The following is a 19,177-nucleotide window of genomic DNA, read 5'->3' on the forward strand; positions in this document are numbered from 1 at the left end:
ATGTTGCCTGGGCAACAGAATGAGACCCTGGCTCTACAAAAAAATTTAAATTAGCCAGGCATGGTGGTACTGGCCTGTAGTCCCAGCTACTCGGGGGACTGAGGTGGGAGGATGGCTTGAGCCCAGAAGGTTGAGGCTGCAGTGAGCTGTGATCACACCACTGTACTCCAGCCTATGCAACAAAGTGAGACATCGTCTCAAAAAAAAAAAAAAAAAAAAAAGAAAAAGAAAAAAGGCCAGATATAGTGGCTCACGCCTGTAATCCCAGCACTTTGGGAGGCCAAGGCGGGTGGATCACTTGAGGCCAGGAGTTTGAGACCAGCCTGGGCAACATGGAGAAGAAACCCTGTCTCTACTAAAAAATACAAAAAAAAAATTAGCTGGGTGTGGTGTCGGGCACCTGTAATCCCAGCTACTCAGGAAGCTAAGGCAGGAGAATCACTTGAACCTGGGAGGCAGAGATTGCAGTGAGATGAGATTGCACCACTGCACTCCAACCTGGGCAACAAAGTGAGACTCACTCTCAAATAAATAAATAAATGAAATGGAATAAAAAGTACTTGTGGCAGCACCTGGGACATAGAAAAAGCTCAATGAACATTGGATATTAGTACAGGCATACCTCACAGATACTGTTAGTTCAGTTTGAGACCATCACAATAAAGGGAATATCACAATAAAGTAAGGCACATGAAGTTTTTGGTTTCTTATTGCCTACAAAAGTTATGTTTACATTATACTGTAGTCACTGAGGCTGAAGTATAGCGGCTTGGGGTTCATGGCTCACTGCAGCCTCGACCTCCTGGGCTCAGGTGATTCTTCCACCTCAGCACCCCCAGTAGCTGGGACTACAGATGCAAGCCACCATGCCCAGCTAATTTTTTGATTTTTGGAGAGACGAGGTCTCATTATGATGCCCAGGCTGGTCTTGAGCTCCTGGGTTCAAGCAACCTTCCCGCCTTGGCCTCCCAAAGTGTTGGGATTACAGGCCACTGGACCCAGCCTACACTATAATCTATTAAGTGCACAGTGGCATTGTGTCTAAAAAACAATGCATATACCTTAATTTAAGAATACTTCATTGCTAAAAATGCTAACTATCATCTGAACCTTCACTGAGTCATAATCTTCTTGCTGGTGGAGGGTCTTGCCTCCATGTCGATGGCTACTGAGTGATCAGGATGGTGGTTGCTGAAGGTTGGAGTGACTGTGGCAATTTTGTAAAATAAAGCAACAGAGAAGTTTGCCACATCAATCGATTCTTCCTTTCTTTCTTTCATTTTTACATATTTTTTGAGACAGGGTCTTGCCCTGTTGCTCAGGCTGGAGTACAGTGGTGCAATCATGGCTCACTGCAGCCTCAACCTCCTGGGCTCAAGTCATCCTCCCACTTCAGCCTCCTGAGTAGCTGGGACCACAGGTGTCTGTCACCACACCCAACTAATTTTTAAAATTTTGTAGAGACAGAGTCCTGCCTTGTTTGCCAGGCTGGTCTCCAACTCCTGGGCTCAAGTAGACCTCCCACCTTGGCCTCCCAAAATGTTGGGATTATAGGCATGAGCCACCGCATCCGGCCAATCATTTCCAACTTTTGATTTAAAATAGGAGATGTGGGACTCTTCCTTTGTTTATTTTTATTTTTTTTGGAGATGGGGCTCTGCTCTGTTGCCCAGGCTGTAGTGCAATGGTGCAATCTCAGCTTACTATAGCCTCAACTTCTTGGGCTCACGTGATCCTCCCACCTCAATCTCCCAAGTAGCTGGGACCACAGGCATGTGCCACCATGCCCAGCTAATTTTATTATTTGTCTCACTATGTTGCCCAGGCTGGTCCAAACTCCTGAACTCAAGCAATCCTCCAGTCTTAGCCTCCCAAAGTGCTGATATTACAGGTGCAAGCCATCATGCCTGGCCTGGGACTCTTCCTTTCACTTGAGCACTTAGAGGCCATTATGTAGGGCTATTAACTGTTCAATATTATTTTGTGTCAAGGAATTTCAATATTGTTGTATCTCAAGGAATAGGGAGGCCTGAAGAGAGGGAGGGAGACAGGGCATTGCCAGTCAGTGGGACAGTCAGAACACACACGTTTATTTATTGCGTTTTCTGTCTTATATGGATGCTGTTTGTGGCGGCCCCAAATAATTAGAATAGTGACATCAAAAATCACTGATCACTGATCACCATAACAGATATAAAGTCTTGATTTGATGTATAAAAAAGTTGAAATATTGTGAAAATTACCAAAATGTGACACAGACTTCGAGTGAGCACATGTTACTGGAACAATGGCGCCTATAGACTTCCTCAACACACGGTTGCCACAAACTTTCCATTTATCAAATAGGCAATATCTGTGAAGCACAATAAAGCAATTGCAATAAAATGAGGTGTGTCCACATTGTTACTGTTCTATTGCGATGTCAACAAAGTGTGGCATAATTGAAGGAACACTGGAATTCGACCATAGACCTTACTTTGCTTTTTTTGAGACGGAGTCTCGCTCTGTCACTCAGGCTGGAGTGCAGTGGCATGATCTCGGCTCACTGCAACCTCCACCTCTCAAACTCAAGTGATTCTCATGCCTCAGCCTCCCGAGTAGCTGGGATTACAGGCACCTGCCACCACGCCCGGCTAATATTTTTATGTATTTTTAGTAGAGATAGGGTTTCACCATGTTCGCCAGGCTGGTCTCGAACTCCTGACCTCAGGTGATCCGCCTGCCTCGGCCTCCCAAAGTGCTGGGATTACAGGTATGAACCACTGTGACCGTCCGAGACCTTACTTTGAATGGCAGCTCATCAATTACAGTGTTCTTAAGCAAGAAACTCTGGGGGAGTTCTTGAAAGGGGATCTGCTCCACAAGGTTGTGAGAGTGCAGTGGGTTGAATGATGGTCCCCCAAATGCTATGTCCACCTCATAATCCCCAGAATCTATAGATGTTACCTTATTTGGAAAAAGAGTTTTTGTGGATGTAATTAAGTTAAAGATTTGAAGATGAGGAGATTCTCCTGTATTATCTGGATGGATCCTAAATCCAGTGACAATCTTTCCTTATAAATCCTTATAAGAGGCACACAGAAGAGAAGATAATGTAAAGGAGGGGTGATACGACCATAAGCGGCCAGGTGCAGTGGCTCACACCTGTATCCAAACACTTTGGGAGGCTGAGGGGGAGGATCACTTGCATCTAGGAATTCGAGACCAGCCTAAGCAACACAGCGAGATCCCATCTCTACTAATAAATAGCCAGGCATGGTGGCACACAACTGTAGTCCCAGCTACTCGGGAGGCTGAGGTGGGAGGATTGCATTAGCCTGGAAGTTCGAGGCTGCAGTGAGCCATGATCACACCACTGCACTCAGCCTGGGTGACAGAGTGAGATCCTGCCTCAAAAAATTAAAAAATTAAATAAATAAAAATGACCACAAGCTCAGGAATGCTGTGGCAGCAGCCAGAAGCCATAAGAGGCAAGGAACAGATTCTCTCCTACAGCCTCTAGAGAGAGGACAGTTCTGCCAATAACTTAATTTTGGAATTCTAGCCTCCAGAACTGTGAGAGAATAAATGTTTGCTGTTTTAAGCTACCAAGTTTGTGGTTGGCAGCCTCAGGAAACTAATACAGAGAGTAAAATCAAGTCATGTATTTAAAAATATCCAGCACATTTTAGGGCTCTGATATTGCCGAGTCAAAATTTCAAGCCTAAAAGCAATGTAGGGCAAGGGCAAGGCCAAGGTCACGGTGTCTCTTACAGACTCTCCTGAGAAGTAGTAGGGCTGTACATCCTTCACATCTTTAAACAGAGAGAGCAGCCACTACTTCCATCATTTTGTAGAGCAAATGTTTAATCTGAAGCCACATGAGATGGATCATAGCATACATAAAGTTCCCTTGTGACTGTTTGGAATTTCTTTTTCGATTCTTCATTTTACTATGAGGTCCAAAGGTTTAGTTTTCTGTTTTTCGATTTTTTAGTTTGTTTTCTTTTGAGACAGAGTCTCGCTCTGTCACCTAGGATGAAGTGCAGTGGTGCAATCATGGCTTACTGAAGCCTTGACCTCCCTGGACTCAGGTGATCTTCCTGCCTCAGCAGCCTAAGTAGCTGGGACCACAGGTGTACACCACCACAACTGGCTAATTTTTGTATATTTTGTAGAGAAGGGGTTTCACCACATTGCTCAGGCTGGTCTCGAACTCCCAGGCTCAAGCACTCCTCCTGCCTTGGCCTCCCCAAGTGCTGGGATTACAGGTGTGAGCCACCGTGCCTGGCCATGATTTGTGATTTTTGTAAGTACAGTATATATTATAAAGCCTGTCATGATCCATAGCTACTTGAGAGATTTACTTTGACAGTTACCTATCTTTCTTGTCAGACTTAAAATATTTTTCGACTTGACATCGGAGACAACTGTTTAAGTATTTACAGTATTGTTAACTTTTGAGGTTTAAGGAATTAATACGTAGGGAGTTTCAATCACAAAATTGTTCAGAACAGTCATTTTCAAAGAACATTATAACTCAGGAATCACGTCTGTTTGTAAATGTTTTTCTTGTTTTCAAGGTTGGTCTATGGTTTCCTTTCTTGGTTTTTGTTTTGTTTTGTTTTGTTTTTTTTGAGACGGAGTCTGGCTCTGTGGCCCAGGCTGGAGTGCAGTGGCTGGATCTCAGCTCACTGCAAGCTCCGCCTCCCGAGTTTATGCCATTTTCTTGCCTCAGCCTCCCGAGTAGCTGGGACTAAAGGCGCCCGCCATCTCGCCCGGCTAGTTTTTTTTTTGTATTTTTTTAGTAGAGACGAGGTTTCATCCTGGCTTAGCCAGGATGGTCTCGATCTCCTGACCTCGTGATCCGCCCGTCTCGGCCTCCCAAAGTGCTGGGATTACAGGCTTGAGCCACTGTGCCCGGCCACCTTTCTTGGTTTTAATATGGCTGACAATTTAGGGTGGACATTCTTGAATGTCTACTTAATCTTCTTCGTGAAGAAACTCAACATTATCAAGAGCCTGGGGAAAAGAGTTCATACTTTGATCAGTAATTACTCCTATGATATTAGATTCCAAGTCAGTACTTAAGAGATTCAGATATTTTTGTCACCCGCATTTTCACTGGAGACATCCTGCTCCTTAAGATCTAAACAGGTTTGCTTAACATCTCAATTTCATGAGTTACGGAAAGGTAATGTCCTCCCTAAGGTTTCTGCACATTCCTGGAGTGCTTGTGTTCTCATGGTCTGTTCTGGTCTTCCACTTCTGCTCCTCATCTGGGTGTCTTATACCCATTGTTACTGTTCTACACAATGCTCACCAGATTTAACACACAGGTCTTTAATTTTTTTTTTTTTTTATATAAATGCCACTTCCATTACCTATTTGTGCACACAGCTGATGGTGGAAAATATAGGCAATTAAGGGGAGAGGATTTATAATACAGAACCACAATTCCCAGTTGAGTATTGGACATATTTATTCTTAACAGTGTGCCAGTCATCCCATTACTGGGGACTTCTTACTAGTAGATTGTATTTGTTAACTATTCTCTCTTCTTTCCATTTTCTTGCCGTGCTCCACTGTGGGTGGGGCTATCCTTCCCTTCTCCACTAACTTACGCCAGCCAGTGGAATATGTGTGGAAATGACAGTGTACCAGTTCCAAATCAAGGCTTTAGAAACATGACAATTCTCCACGAGCCCTCTCGTGTTCCTTCTATTTGCAAAGAGAAGACCATGCTCCAGTTTAGCTACCTCCTTTGTTGCTTGGTTCTAGATTGCATGCATGTTCTTAAGGTATGACTCTCCTTCTAAGCAACTTCCAAACTATTTTATTAAACAAAGGCAATTCCAATATCTTCTCAACTCTCAATTCGTAATACAGTTAAGATGACATACTATTGACCAGGCACTGTGGCTCACACCTGTAATCCCAGCACTTTATGAGGCCAAGACAGGTGGATCTCCTGAGGTCAGAAGTTCATTTGACCAGCCTGGCCAACATGATGAAACCCTGTCTCTACTAAAAATACAAAAATTAGCCGGGCATGGTGGTGCACACCTGTAATTCCAGTTACTTGTTGGGCTGAGGCAGGAGAATTCCATGAACCCAGGAGGTGGAGGTTGCAGTGAGCCAAGATTGCACCATTCCACTCCATCCTGGGCGACAGAGCAAGACTCCATCTCAAAAAACAAAACAAAATGAAACAAAAAACAAAACATATTTTTATCTCACGATAGCAAAACTTTTGGAAATAAGTAGTATTTTTTCTTTTAATACCCTATTCTGAGAAGCAACAAATAGTTTTAAGTAATTATATTATGTCTGAATAATGTAATGTTATACTGCTATTAAAATTACATTTATGGATGGCTTAAAATTAAGGTGAGGAGAATGCTCATTTAATTCAATGTAATTTAATTAAATATTTGCTCCAAAAAGGATTTAAGGTAGAGGGACTTACAAGACTGTACAAAAAAGAAATATCCAAAAAGATATAAATTATAAGTACACGGCCAGGCACGGTGGCTAATGCCTATAATCCCAGCACTTTGGGAGGTCAAGGCGGGTGGATCACCTGAGGTCAGGGGTTTGTGACCAGCCTGGCCAACATGGTGAAACCCCATCTCTACTAAAAATACAAAATTAGCCGGGCATGGTGGCAGGTGCCTGTAATCCCAGCTACTTGGGAGGCTAAGGCAGAATAACTTGAACCCGGGAGGTGGAGGTTGCAGTGAGCAGAGATCACACCATTGCCCGCCAGCCTGAGAGAGTGAAGCTCCAACTCAAAAAAAAAAAAAAAAAAAAAAAAAAAGCCAGGCGCGGTGGTTCACGCCTGTAATCCCAGCACTTTGGGAGGCCGAGGCAGGCGGATCACAAGGTCAGGAGATCGAGACTATCCTGGCTAACATGGTGAAACCCCGTCTCTACTAAAAATGCAAAAAATTAGCCAGGCGTGGCGACGGGTGCCTGTAGTCCCAGCTACTTGGGAGGCTGAGGCAGGAGAAGGGCGTGAACCTGGGAGGTGGAGCTTGCAGTGAGCTGAGATCGCGCCACTGCACTCCAGCCTGGGCGACTGAGCGAGACTCTGTCTCCAAAAAAAAAAAAAAAAAGAAAAGAAAAGAAAAGAAAACTATATATATATAGATATATTAGGCACGTGGCTCACACCTGTAATCCTAGCACTTTGGGAGGCTGAGGCGGGAGGATCACTTGAGGACAGGAGTTCAAAACCAACCTTTTGGTGAGACCCTGCCTCTACAAAAAAACAAATAAATAAATAAATAAAACAATTAACCAGGTGTGGTGGCACAAGCCTGTTGTCCTAGCTTTTCAGGATGCTGAGGTGGGAGGATCACTTGAGCCTGGAAGGTTAAGACTGCAGCAAGCCATGATCGTGTCACTGCACTCCAGCCTGGGTGACAGAGCGAGACACTGTCTCATATACACAAAAATTACAAGTACATAAATTATAAGAACATTGTTGGTTGCCTACTCATTAATACCATCTCCTCCCTTCCTCCTTCCTAACAGAAAGGACAAAATAGCAGGCCAGGCGCGATGGCTCACAACTGTAATCCCAGCATTTTGGGAGGCCGAGGCAGGTGGATCACCTGAAGTCAGGAGTTTGAGACCAACCTGGCCAACATGGTGAAATCTTGTCTCTACTAAAAATACAAACATTAGCCAGGTGTGGTGGCGGGCACCTGTAATCCCAGCTACTCAGGAGGCTGAGGCAGGAGAATTGCTTGAACTCGGGAGGCGGAGGTTGCAGTGAGCCGAGATCGCACCATTGCACTCCAGCCTGGGTGACAAGGGCAAGAATCTGTTTCAAACAACAACAACAACAAAAACCCAAAATAGCAATGATAGTAATCATGTTCAAAAGGCAATCTCTGTTTCATTTGTATGAATATCTGAGACTTCTTAGATCTGTTGAGACTAACCAAAGAAAATTACAGAGTCACAAGAGAAAATCTTAAAACCGTATGCTAAACGTAACTGTCATCATAATCCAAAGGAAAAACACAAAGAAAGATGACAACCTTTGTAGATTACCCTCATGAAGGTACCCTAGTTCATAGCACTGCATCAGGTTTTCAGTTCTACATTTTTTCTCTTAGGGTACCTTTGTGTGTGTGTGTGTGTGTGTGTGTGTGTTGCTGTTGTTGTTGTTTGTTTTTAATTCTCTACTTATTCCCTCATCTTCCCCTGCATTCCCCCAACCACCACTCATTATCTGCTCTTTTCTGCTGTGCTTAGTGTCCTGGGAGGCTGACTGTTAGGTCCTTAGGTACTGCATGCCCAGGGCCCATTCCTGGTTGGGCCAGAGACTTGGCAAGTTCAAGAGTGAAAGATGGGTAAAATCCTGGGAAGAAGATGGGCCTAAGAAAGATGGGAAGAAAGCTGGGGAAACTGGTATAGGTGAAAATGTGAATGTCCTTGTGAATGCCCACCAGAGGGCACCCATTCTAGAAGAGGGTCTCAAAAATCAAGGGCATAATGATCCAACCTTTGGATGTCAGCCAGTCTCTTTCGCCAGCTCCTCAGTGCTTGCTCGATGGAGACATGAACAAAGTGGCCATAATGGCAGGGATAGAGGCTATTCATGTGCTGTACAGTATAGACTTCCTCCCCGTAAAGCTAACCTAGCCACTGATGTATGTCCAACCTGCCAACAGTAGAGAGAGACCAACACTGAGCCCCCGATATGGTATTATTCTCAGAGGGTACCATGCACTTCTTGGTGGGAGGTTTATTGCACTGCAAATCAATTAAGAAACTGTTGGGGAAAATTCTGGTGTTTCTGAGCAAATGGCATCAAAAGCTCTGTTTGAGGATGTTTGCAAAGCTGCTTAGGAGCAGGGAACAGATTTACTTATATTCCAGGGTAATAAAGCTAATATGGTCCTCAAATCCTGGAAACATTTCAGAGTGATAAAAAAATGTTCCCCATGGGTTGGAAGGCAGATTTCTTTCCTGACCAGTATAATAAAGTCTCTCTCCAGATGGCAAGTTTCTCAGCAGTCTTCTTTTAAGAATGGGAGGTTCCTAAGCTCAGTGTTTTCAGCTGTTACAGATCTATTGTGTGCATGGACATTCACCTGTATAACTGCCATGATGTTTGTTTGGCAAGAACTGAAACAAATTTGGAGTTCATGCCACCTGCTATGCTGTGAATAATCAACTGCCTAAATCATCTGGGCTTGTTGTCTCCTTACCAGATGAAGCCATGAAGTGTGGCAAGTTAACTTAGCACTTAGGGAGTGCCTGACTGTGTGACAATTTCCTACCACCAAATGTAATGACTTAAGACTACAGCCATTAATTATTTCTCACAGGTTGGGCAGTTCTGGTCTCAGCTGGAATAACGCATACATCTGTAGTCAGCTGGTGGATTAGCTGGGGTGGAGCTGGTCTCAGATGGCTTCAGGTAGGTCAACTTGCCTGTGTTCCATGTGGTCACTCACTCTTCAGCAGGCCAGGTTGGATTTGCTGTCATGGCAATGGTGGGGCTCCAAAATCAAACAAAAGGTCTGGGAAATTGCATGTGGGTGGGCCTTGAGGCTTAGACTCAAAATTAGCACACTGTCACTTCTAGCACATTGTATTGGCCTGTCACAAGGCCAGCACAAATTCAAAGGGTGATAATATAGATTTCATCTCTTAATAAAAGCACCTTCAAAGTCACATTTCAAGGGGTATACATACCGAGAGGGGGAGATTTGGGGCTGTTTTTGCAATCATTCAGCTACATACTGGATCCTTTCCATCATGGAAGGAGCAGTGATTTGTCCTCACAGGAATAGATTCGTATTCCAAATTCAGATTTGACTTCCCTACCTGCAATATTGCTGCCAGCTCCATCATCTACGGATGCCTAATTCATTATCATAGTATTCCACACATTGCTTCTGATTAAGGAGCTTATTTTATGCTGAGAAAATTGTAGTGAAGAAACTCCTTGGTCTTGCCAGGAACCCTATCACTCAGATGTAGGTGCTATAATAAAGCAGCATAATAACCTTTTGGAGATTCAGTTATAGTGCTAATCAAGAGCCAACACATTGTGAGTTTGGGCTGCTGTTTATGGTATACGCCTTATACCAACGGCTAAAATATAGTACTGCTTCTCCCACAGTTAGAACATTGGTCTGGGTATCAAAAGGTGGAGGTAGGAGCAGTTTCTCTCTCTTTTACACCTAATAATTCATTTATGAATTCTTGGGCTCAGTAGGTTTGGAATACTTAGTCCCCAAGGGAGAAACAGTTGCCCTAGAGAACATAGTCATTGTTCATTACATTAGACATGTAATGAGACTGTCCCCAGACCACTGGGGCTCTTGTTGCTGAACCAATAGGCAGAGAAGAAGTTACTAAATTGGGCTGCTGTTATGCAAGAGACAGAGAAGACTGAAGCTTCATAGATTCATTCACAGGGGAACCTTGACGTATTCTCATAAGTAATAATAAAAGTCAAAGGAAAATGGCATCAATACAATAAAGACAGTTTTTCAAGTCAACATTAAAGAATGTGTGTTCTTGTTTCTATACCAATCTGGTTCATTGAGAAGTTGGCTATACTAACTTCTCAAATTTATTTATTTATAATTAAAAAAAAATTATATAGCCAGGCATGGTGGCTCACGCCTGTAATCCCAGCACTTAGGGAGGCCGAGGTGGGCAGATCACTTGAAGTCAGGAGTTTGAGACCAGCCTCCGCAACATGGTGAGACCCTATCTCTACTAAAAATGCAAAAAGATTAGCTCAGTGTGGTGGTGCATGCCTGTAATCTCAGCTACTCATGAGGCTAAGGCAGGAGAATTGCTTGAACCTGGGAGGTCGAGGCTGCAGTGAGCCATGATCGTGCCCCTGCACTGCAGCTTGGGTGACAGTGCTAAACTCCATATAATTTTGTTTTCTTTTAATATAGAGACAAGGTCTCTTTCTGTTGCACTGGCTGGTCTGGAACTCCTGAGCTCAAGTGATCCTCCCACCTACCACTTCCCAAAGTACTGGGATTACAGGTGTGAGGCACGGTGCCTGGCCTCAACTTTATTTTTATTGCTTCTTCCTGTTCCTTGCACGCACTTTACTTTCAACATGAACTGAAGTTCCTTTGGTTTTCAGAATGCACCAAACTCCTTCCTAAAGCCATGCATTTATTTATTTATTTATTTATTATTTTGAGACAGGGTCTCATTCTGTCACCCAGGCTGGAGTGCAGTGGTGCGATCTCAGCTACTGCAACCTCTGCCCAGCGGGCTCAAGCAAACTTCCTACCTCAGCCTCCCAAGTAGCTGGCACTACAGGCATACGCCATCACACCCAGCTAATTTTTTGTTTTTTTGGTAGAGATGGGTTTTCACCATGTTGCCCAGGCTGTCTCCAACTCCTGAGCTCAAGCTATCCCTTTACCTTGGTCTTCCAAAGTGCTGGGATTACAGGTGTGAGCCACCACACCTAGCCGCCATGTATTTAACAACAACGATAATACTCGTATCATTAATACTATGATGCACATTTAATGTCTCTGAAATCAGGAGACGTTGGCCAGTTGCTCCTGTGTAGATTGAGTCGTAGAAGTTCATAGTGTCATCGCTTCAACTGAGCTCTGTGCAATTTTGGTACTACATGTGTTATTTTAAATTACTATTTAATATATCTCCAAATAGATTATCCTAAAATTTGTCATTAAAAAGTTTTTATGTGCACAGAAAGACATGGAAACAGCAGTGTGATGTAAGATACAAATCTATGTCTAAATAAGTTTAAAAGAGCTGTTTCTGTAAGCGTACATAACAAATCTAAGCAATTAGAAACCATTGTTTTTAATTTCAGCATTTCTTTTCTTAACATAAATAAAATATTGATTTTATAATTGCTGGCAGCTTAGATTTGATAGACTATGATAATGGTAATAATAGCAGCTAAGCTTTATTAAAGGTATTGTCTGCTAAATGTTTTTCATTTCCCTTGACATATTTGTATAGCTTATCTCGGTGGTCTGGGATGCCTTTGTTTCTGGAAAAACTCATTCTTTTAAAGCCTCATTAGAAATAGTTTCCTTTTTTTTTTTCTTTTTTTTGAGACAGTCTCATTCTGTTGCCCAGGCTGGAGTACCGTGGCCCGAACTCGGCGCACTGCAGCTGCTGCCTCCTGGGTTCAAGCGATTCTCCTGCCTCAGCCTCCGGAGTAGCTAGGATTACAGGCACCCACCCCGACGCCTGGCTAGTTTTTGTATTTTTAGGAGAGACGGGGTTTCACCATGTTGGCCAGGCTGGTCTTGAACTCCCGACCTCAGGTAATCCGCCCGCCTCGGCCTCCCAAAGTGCTGGAATTACAGGGGTGAGCCACTGCGCCCAGGCTTTTTTCTTTTTCTTTTTCTTTTTGAGACAGGGTCTCACTTCGTTGCCCAAGCTGGAGTGCAGTGGCTCGATGTCGGCACACTGCAACCTCCACATCCCAGGCCCAAGGGATTTTCCCACCTCAGCCTCCGGAGTAGCTGGGACTTCGGGCGTGGGACACCATCATGCCCTGCTAAATTTTGTATTTTTTTAGTAGATTTCGCCATGTTGCCCGGGCTGGTCTCAAAACTTCTGAGCTAGGTGATCCGCCCGCGTTGGCCTCTCGAAGTGCTGGGATTACAGGCCTGAGCCACCACACCCAGTTTCCTCTAATTTTAGGAAAGCCTTCCCTAAGGCACTCTAAGGAAATTAGGTCTGTTTGAACTACATTCATTCCCGTTACCCAGCACATTTCAGTTGCACTGTCACCATCAGTTTGGGTGTCTGTCTTCTCAGACTGTAGGATCTTGAGGATAAATACTATCTTTTGTTTATTTTTGGGTCCTCTGTATCCACCTATCCACCTCAGCCTCCTGCTTTTTTTTTTTTTTTTTAACTATCCCTCTCTTTCTTTCCTTCTTTGCTTCCTTCCTTCCTTCCTTCCTTCCTTCCTTCCTTCCTTCCTTCTTTCTTTTCCTTTTTCTTTCTCTCTCGCTCTCTCTTTCTTCTCTCTCTCTCTTTCTTTCTTGATACGGAGTCTCGCTTTGTTGCCCAGGCTGGAGTGCAGTGGCGTGATCTCGGCTCACTGCAACCTCCGCCTCCCAGGTTCAAGTGATTCTCCTGCCTCAACCTCCCAAGAGGCTGGGATTACAGGTGTGTGCCACCATGCCCTGGCTAATTTTTATATTTTTAGTAGAGACGGGGTTTCACCATGTTGGCCAGGCAGGTCTCGAACTTCTGACCTCAAGTGATCCACCCGCTTCGGCCTCCCAAAGTGTTAGCATTACAGGCATGAGCCACCGTGCCTGGCCCACATTAATTCTTTTGAAAGACCAAAACAATGAACAGCTAATTTCATGTAGGTTGTAAAACTTGACCTTGGATTTACTGACACTAACATGTGCACTACACCTTACAGTCCATAAAATGTTCCTGCATTATTTCACTCCACCGTCACATCTTTGTCAGGTTATTATAAATGCATTTGTAGTTGAGCCATTTGCTTAAGAACCAGAACTGTCGTCTGTAGCTTCGTTGCTTTATCCTTGGTCTCAGATGTCTTTCTACTGTACTATAGCTATCAGAACAGGGACTGATGCCTCAAAGGATGGCAGCTTTTGCAAAACTGGAATAAGGGAGTATGGAAAGGCACCCCAAAACAGGAGAGGGGTGGCGCACAGCTTGAACAAAGGCAGTGCTCAGGAAACCTATAAGCCGCATCGTGTACAGAAAAGGATGATGGGAATGTCAGCTGTGCCTCTTTAAGTCCTTTTACTAGTCAAGCCCCTTACAGGGCTCCGGGTTTTGCCTCTAGCTCTGGATCGCCCCGCCTCTGCCCTTTAACCTGTACTTCCTCCCTCCCTTCGCGCTGCACCGCGCAAGTCTCTTAGCCACTCCAAGGCCACCAGCCAGCCTCCCAAAGCTCCCATTGGGTTGCCCACCCTTTCAATCTCGGCTGCTCCCACCAGAGGCCCCGCCTCCCACAAGCGGCGCTCTTGTTTCCGTTCTTCCGGCGCAGGAGGCTTAGGCCGCCAAATCAGGCCTTGCAGCGGCGGTGCAGTCGAGCAACAGGAAGCGGTCGCTCTTTCCCCAAACCCCACTGCCTTGTGGGATCTCGGCAAGTCATCCACCCACCCCCGCGCCTAGACAAGTTTTCCGGATCCGTCCACCCCCCCTCCTCCCTCCTAGTGTACGGAAGCTGAGAGGGCCCGCAGGCAGGCATGGCGGCGCACCTTAAGAAGCGGGTTTATGAGGAATTCACGAAAGTGGTTCAGGTAAGCTCTGGCGGGAAAGATCCAGAACCGATCCGGACCAGGGTAGATTATCCAAAACCCATGCACTTTGCCAGAACAGAACAGGCTCCATACGCCCGTGTTAAGTGCAGACTTGTTGATAATCTCTAATATTGCACGTTAGTGGGCGTGTTAGTTTGCAGCCGCTGTTGTCATTAATATGTGAAGTCTGACAGAATTTTAAAAAAATTATTAGGAGAGACAGTGTTTTTTAATTTGCGAAACTGTCTTATCCGTTATCTCATTTTATTCTCTCACACAACTTTGCTACATCGCGTTATATTAGCATCCTCGTTTTCCAGATGTGGACATTGAGCCTTCCGGGGGGGTACGAGGATTCACCAGTTAGCAGCAGAGACCCTTCTAGCCTCCCCACCCCCGCGTTCCAAAAAAAAGCTCTCAGGGACCAGTTGGAATATACACAAGGTTCTAAGGGGCTGAAAGAAGGGTCTATAGAATTCCTTCAGGCGCAGTCTAAGCAGGTGGGAGTCACAGACTTCATAGGGCAAGAGTTCTCCATTGGTGGAACGGCTCACCTAGGAAGGAGGACAGTACCTTTCTCACCATGAAGTTGTGACAGGTGGACAGAGCCCATGTCAGAGCGGTCAGTGATGCTCCGTGTGTCTCCATGTAGATGTTGCTAGGGTTGATCCCAAATCATCCTAATGTCTTATTTCTCAGATTTTAATGTGTATACAAATCACCTGGGGACGTTGTTCAAATGTCGATTCTATTTGATAAGTCAAGCAGAGGAGGTGAGGCAAGATTCTGCATTCCTGACATGCCCCCAAATTCATGCCAATGCATCGATTGCATTCTTAGATCCTTAGACTTGTAGAGTGGCAAGACAGAGCATCCAGCAGGATACTAATCCTTAAACATAACATTGATTCATTCATCCAGCAGTAAAATATGTTAATACATAATATAAAATTTAGAATTTTAACAATTTTAAGTGTAAAGTTCAGTGGCATTAAGAACATTAGTACTGTAATACTGTTGCGCAATGTAATTTCGTTTCTTCCCAACATTCTGTTGTTCCCATTTCCCGAGACTGCTCACCCCTCTTCCACCCATCCTCACATGACCAGATATGCCATGTGTTCATGTGTCTGCATATCTCCAAACTCTTGCACTGGTTGTCTCTTTTATACAGAATACATGCTATTCTTCCCTTTCTTTTTGTTCTCCACCCAGTGGACTTAACATTTGTGCTGCAAGACCCAACTGAAACCTCGTAAAGAGCTTAGTCTCTTCTTCACCTGTTTCTGTAGCATTCTGTGGTACTAATCTTTTTGTACTTTTCGTTCAATGCTACTGTAATTACCAGTGTACCTATCTTCCCACCAGTATGAGGTCCTTGATGGCAGAGGTAATGCCTGGTTCGTCTCCATGTCCTGGAGATGGACAACAGGGCCTGGCTCACTAAAGTGTTATTAGTGGTTGAATGACAGTTGATATTGGTTGTCCTCTCCCTTACATAATACTTAGGGAAAAAATTCCTAGCTTTTGACCTAACTACAGCTTTGATAAGACTGAAAACTGAGTTTGAGAGGAATAGGATAGAAATGGCTAAGAATTTTAAGGGAAGAGCTAATTTCTTCACTTAATTTTTCATCAGTTGTTAACATAGAGTGATTAAATGAGATCTTAGTGCTTCTGTTCTTTTTTCTCCGCTGAAAAGATGAGGAAGGAGAACTGATATGTGCCTAGCACTTACGTATATGTATAATAAAGTTATGTTTAGTAACTTAGATTTATCGAATAACTCTGTGATAATAAAGTATTGGTATGCCCTCCTATAGAAGAAGGCCTTCCCTAGCTAGTAAGTTGTTATTGAATATAAATTCCTCTGACTCCAAAGCCCTTGTTCTTTTTATCATGTCGTACTGTGTTCTTGTCTAGAATAATTCTAGTCTCTTTTCTATGGAAATGTGAATTTGTAAGGAGGTGATTGCTCAGTACATAAAAATGCACTGTTAAGGAAATTTATTTTATTTTATTGTTATTATTATTATTTTTAAAATAGAGACAGGGTTTCACCATGTTGCCCAGGCTGGTCTCAAACTCCTGGGCTCAAGGGATCCTCCTGCCTTAGCCTCCCAAAGTGCTGGGATTACAGGTGTAAGCTGCTACGCCCATCCGATATTTGTTTCCTTTTCTTTTGTTTTGAGATGGAATTTTGCTCTTTTCGCGCAAACTGGTGTGCAGTTGCACGATCCTGGCTCACTGTAACTTCTGCCTCCCGGGTTCACACGTTCCTCAGCCTTCTGCATAGCTGGGACTGCAGGCATACACCACTACCCCCAGCTAATTTTTGTATTTTTAGTAGAGATGGGGTTTTGCCATGTTGGCCAGGCTGGTCTCTAACTCCTGGCCCCAAGTGATCCACCTGCCTCAGCCTCTCAGAGTGCTGGGATTACAGGCGTGAGCCACTACGCCCTGTCTGATATTTGTTTTCTAATAAAGAATGGACTTTGAGAGACTGAAGCAGAGGGATCACTTGAGGCCAGGAGTTTGAAACCAGCCTGGGTAACATGGAAAAACCTGTCTCTACTAAAAATACAAATATTAGCTGGGTGTGGTGACACGCATCTGTAATCACAGCTAGCTGGGAGTCAGGGAGGTGAATTGCTTGAACCTAGTAGGTGGAGGTGGTACATACCTACAATCCCAGCGTGTTGGGTGTCAGTCAGAGAATTATTTGAACCTAGGAGGTGGAGATCATAGCAAGCCAAGATTGCACCATTGCACTCCCGCCTGGGCGACAGTGTCTTGCTCTGTCTCAAAAAAATGGAGTAGATCCTTTGTGTTACCTGTAAACCCAAAGGCTACCACAATCCTCAGAGATAGGTAGAGCAAAATGTTGGTGTAAGGCTGGGCGTGGTGGCTCATGCTTGTAATCTCAGCACTTTGGGAGGCTGAGGTGCGAGGATTGCGTGAGCCCAGGAGTTAGAGACCAGCCTGGGCAACATAGAGAGACCCCATCTCTAAGAAAAAATAAAGTATACCTATTTTACAGAGAAATAAACTGAGACTTGGAGAAATTAAATGACTTGCCTAAAGTCATAGGAGCTAGTAAAGGCAAAATTGAGACTCATGACCTTGTCACCAACCGGTACTCTTTCGAGTTTATAACACTGTATTTTCCTAAGTCTGTCAGCTAAATATATTATTTGGTATAATGGAAAATTATTTCCACCAAATGAGGCAAAGTTATATTTGCAGATTCTGTTTTCAGTTTTCTCTACCCCTTGCAGCAACAACAGGAGGAAATTGCTACTAAGAAACTCCGACTAACAAAACCAAGTAAATCTGCAGCACTCCACATAGATCTGTGTAAAGCTACCTCCCCAGCAGATGCTTTGCAATACCTGCTCCAGTTTGCCAGGAAGCCTGTCGAGGCAGAAAGCGTAGAGGGAGTAGTCAGGATTCTCTTGGAACATTATTACAAGGTAAGAAAATCTTGAGGATCTGATGGGAGTATATCATGGGAGTTGTATCATGTCTGCAGAATGGTTAATATTACAAATAAATAAGGTATTCATTAGCAAGCTTTTACTGAGTGTCTTCCATGTGCTAGGTACTATGGATACAGAGATAAAAAAGATGCAGATGTTGTCCTCAGAAAGTTACAGTATAGTAGATGGAAATAAAACGTGTCAATGATAAAGTGCATCATACTGCTGAAGTTACTGTGAGTGCAATATGTGCAGAGTGCAGTGGAAGCACAAAAGAGGAGTTAACATCAATCATGACCCATTCATCTCTGGAATGTGGTCCCCTTAACATCCTGCTGTTCCTGTCCTAATTCATGGCCCTCATATCTAATTGCAGTAGCCCTCTTTTTTAATGAAAAAAAATTTTTTTTTTTTTGAGACAGAGTCTCACTCTTGCCCAGGCTGGAGTGCAGTGGTGCAATCTTGGCTCACTGCAACCTCTGCCTCGTGGGTTCGAGCAATTCTCTTGCCTCAACCTGCTTAGTAGCTGGGATTACAGGCATGTGCCACCATGCCCTAATTTTCGTATTTTTAGTAGAGACGGGGTTTTGCCATGTTGGCCAGGCTGGTCTCGAACTCCTGACCTCAAGTGATCTGCCTGCCTCGGCCTCCCAAAGTGTTAGGATTACAGGCGTGAGCCACTGCGCCTGGCCAAAAAAATTTTCTTTGAGACAGAGGCTCACTGTCACCCATCCTAGAATTCAGTGGCACCGTCATAGCTCACTGTAGCCTGGAACTCCTGGCTTAAGTGATTCTCCTGGCTCAGCCTTCCAAGTAGGTGGGACTACAGACATGTGCCACTACTCCAGGCTAAGTTTTGCTTTTTTTTTTTTTTTTTTGAGACTGAGTCTTGGTCTGTTGCCCAGGCTGGAGTGTAGTGGCGCAATCTTGGCTCAGTGCCACCTCCGCCTCCTCGGTTTAAGTGATTCTCCTGCCTCAGCCTCCAGAGTGGCTAGGACCACAGGTGTGCAACACCACACCCAGCTAATTTTTTTTGTATTTTTAGTAGAGATGGGGTTTTGCTGTGTTGGCCAGGCTGGTCTCATACTCCAGATCTCAAGTGATCCATGCACCCTGGCCTCCCAAAGTGCTGAGATTACAAGCGTGAGCTACCATGCCCAGCCCAAAAATCATTATTATTATTACTATTATTATTTTTGAGACAGGCTCTTGCTTTCTCTCCCAGGTGGGAGTGCAGTGGTGCTATCACAGCTCACTGTACCCTCGACCTCCAAGGTTCAACTGATCCTCCTGTCTCAGCCTTCTGAGTAGCTGGGACTACAGGCATGTACAGCATGCCCGGCTAATTTTTTTTTTTTTGTAGAGACAGGGCTTTCTATGTTGCACAGGCCGATCCCGAACTCCTGAGCTCTAGCAATCCACCCACCTTGG

The 19,177-nt window shown here is 44.3% G+C and overlaps 1 protein-coding gene across 2 annotated transcripts in view; it reads left to right on the forward strand.

Annotated features, from left to right (window-relative positions):
• The first annotated feature begins 14,058 nt into the window (after positions 1 to 14,058).
• The window catches only part of INTS4 (integrator complex subunit 4), a 109,701-nt gene continuing 104,582 nt past the window's right edge, over positions 14,059 to 19,177 (forward strand). Inside the window, exons 1-2 of one of the 2 annotated variants that reach the window (XM_031653084.1) lie at positions 14,059 to 14,267; positions 17,527 to 17,740. In XM_031653084.1, the coding sequence (XP_031508944.1) occupies positions 14,242 to 14,267; positions 17,527 to 17,740 (240 nt within the window). In that variant the 5' untranslated portion in view covers positions 14,059 to 14,241. The remainder of the gene's footprint in view (positions 14,268 to 17,526; positions 17,741 to 19,177) is intronic. The other variant, XM_021926350.2, reaches the window with a different exon arrangement.

Source organism: Papio anubis, chromosome 12 (genome assembly GCF_008728515.1).
Source record: "Papio anubis isolate 15944 chromosome 12, Panubis1.0, whole genome shotgun sequence".
Lineage (NCBI taxonomy): Eukaryota > Metazoa > Chordata > Mammalia > Primates > Cercopithecidae > Papio > Papio anubis.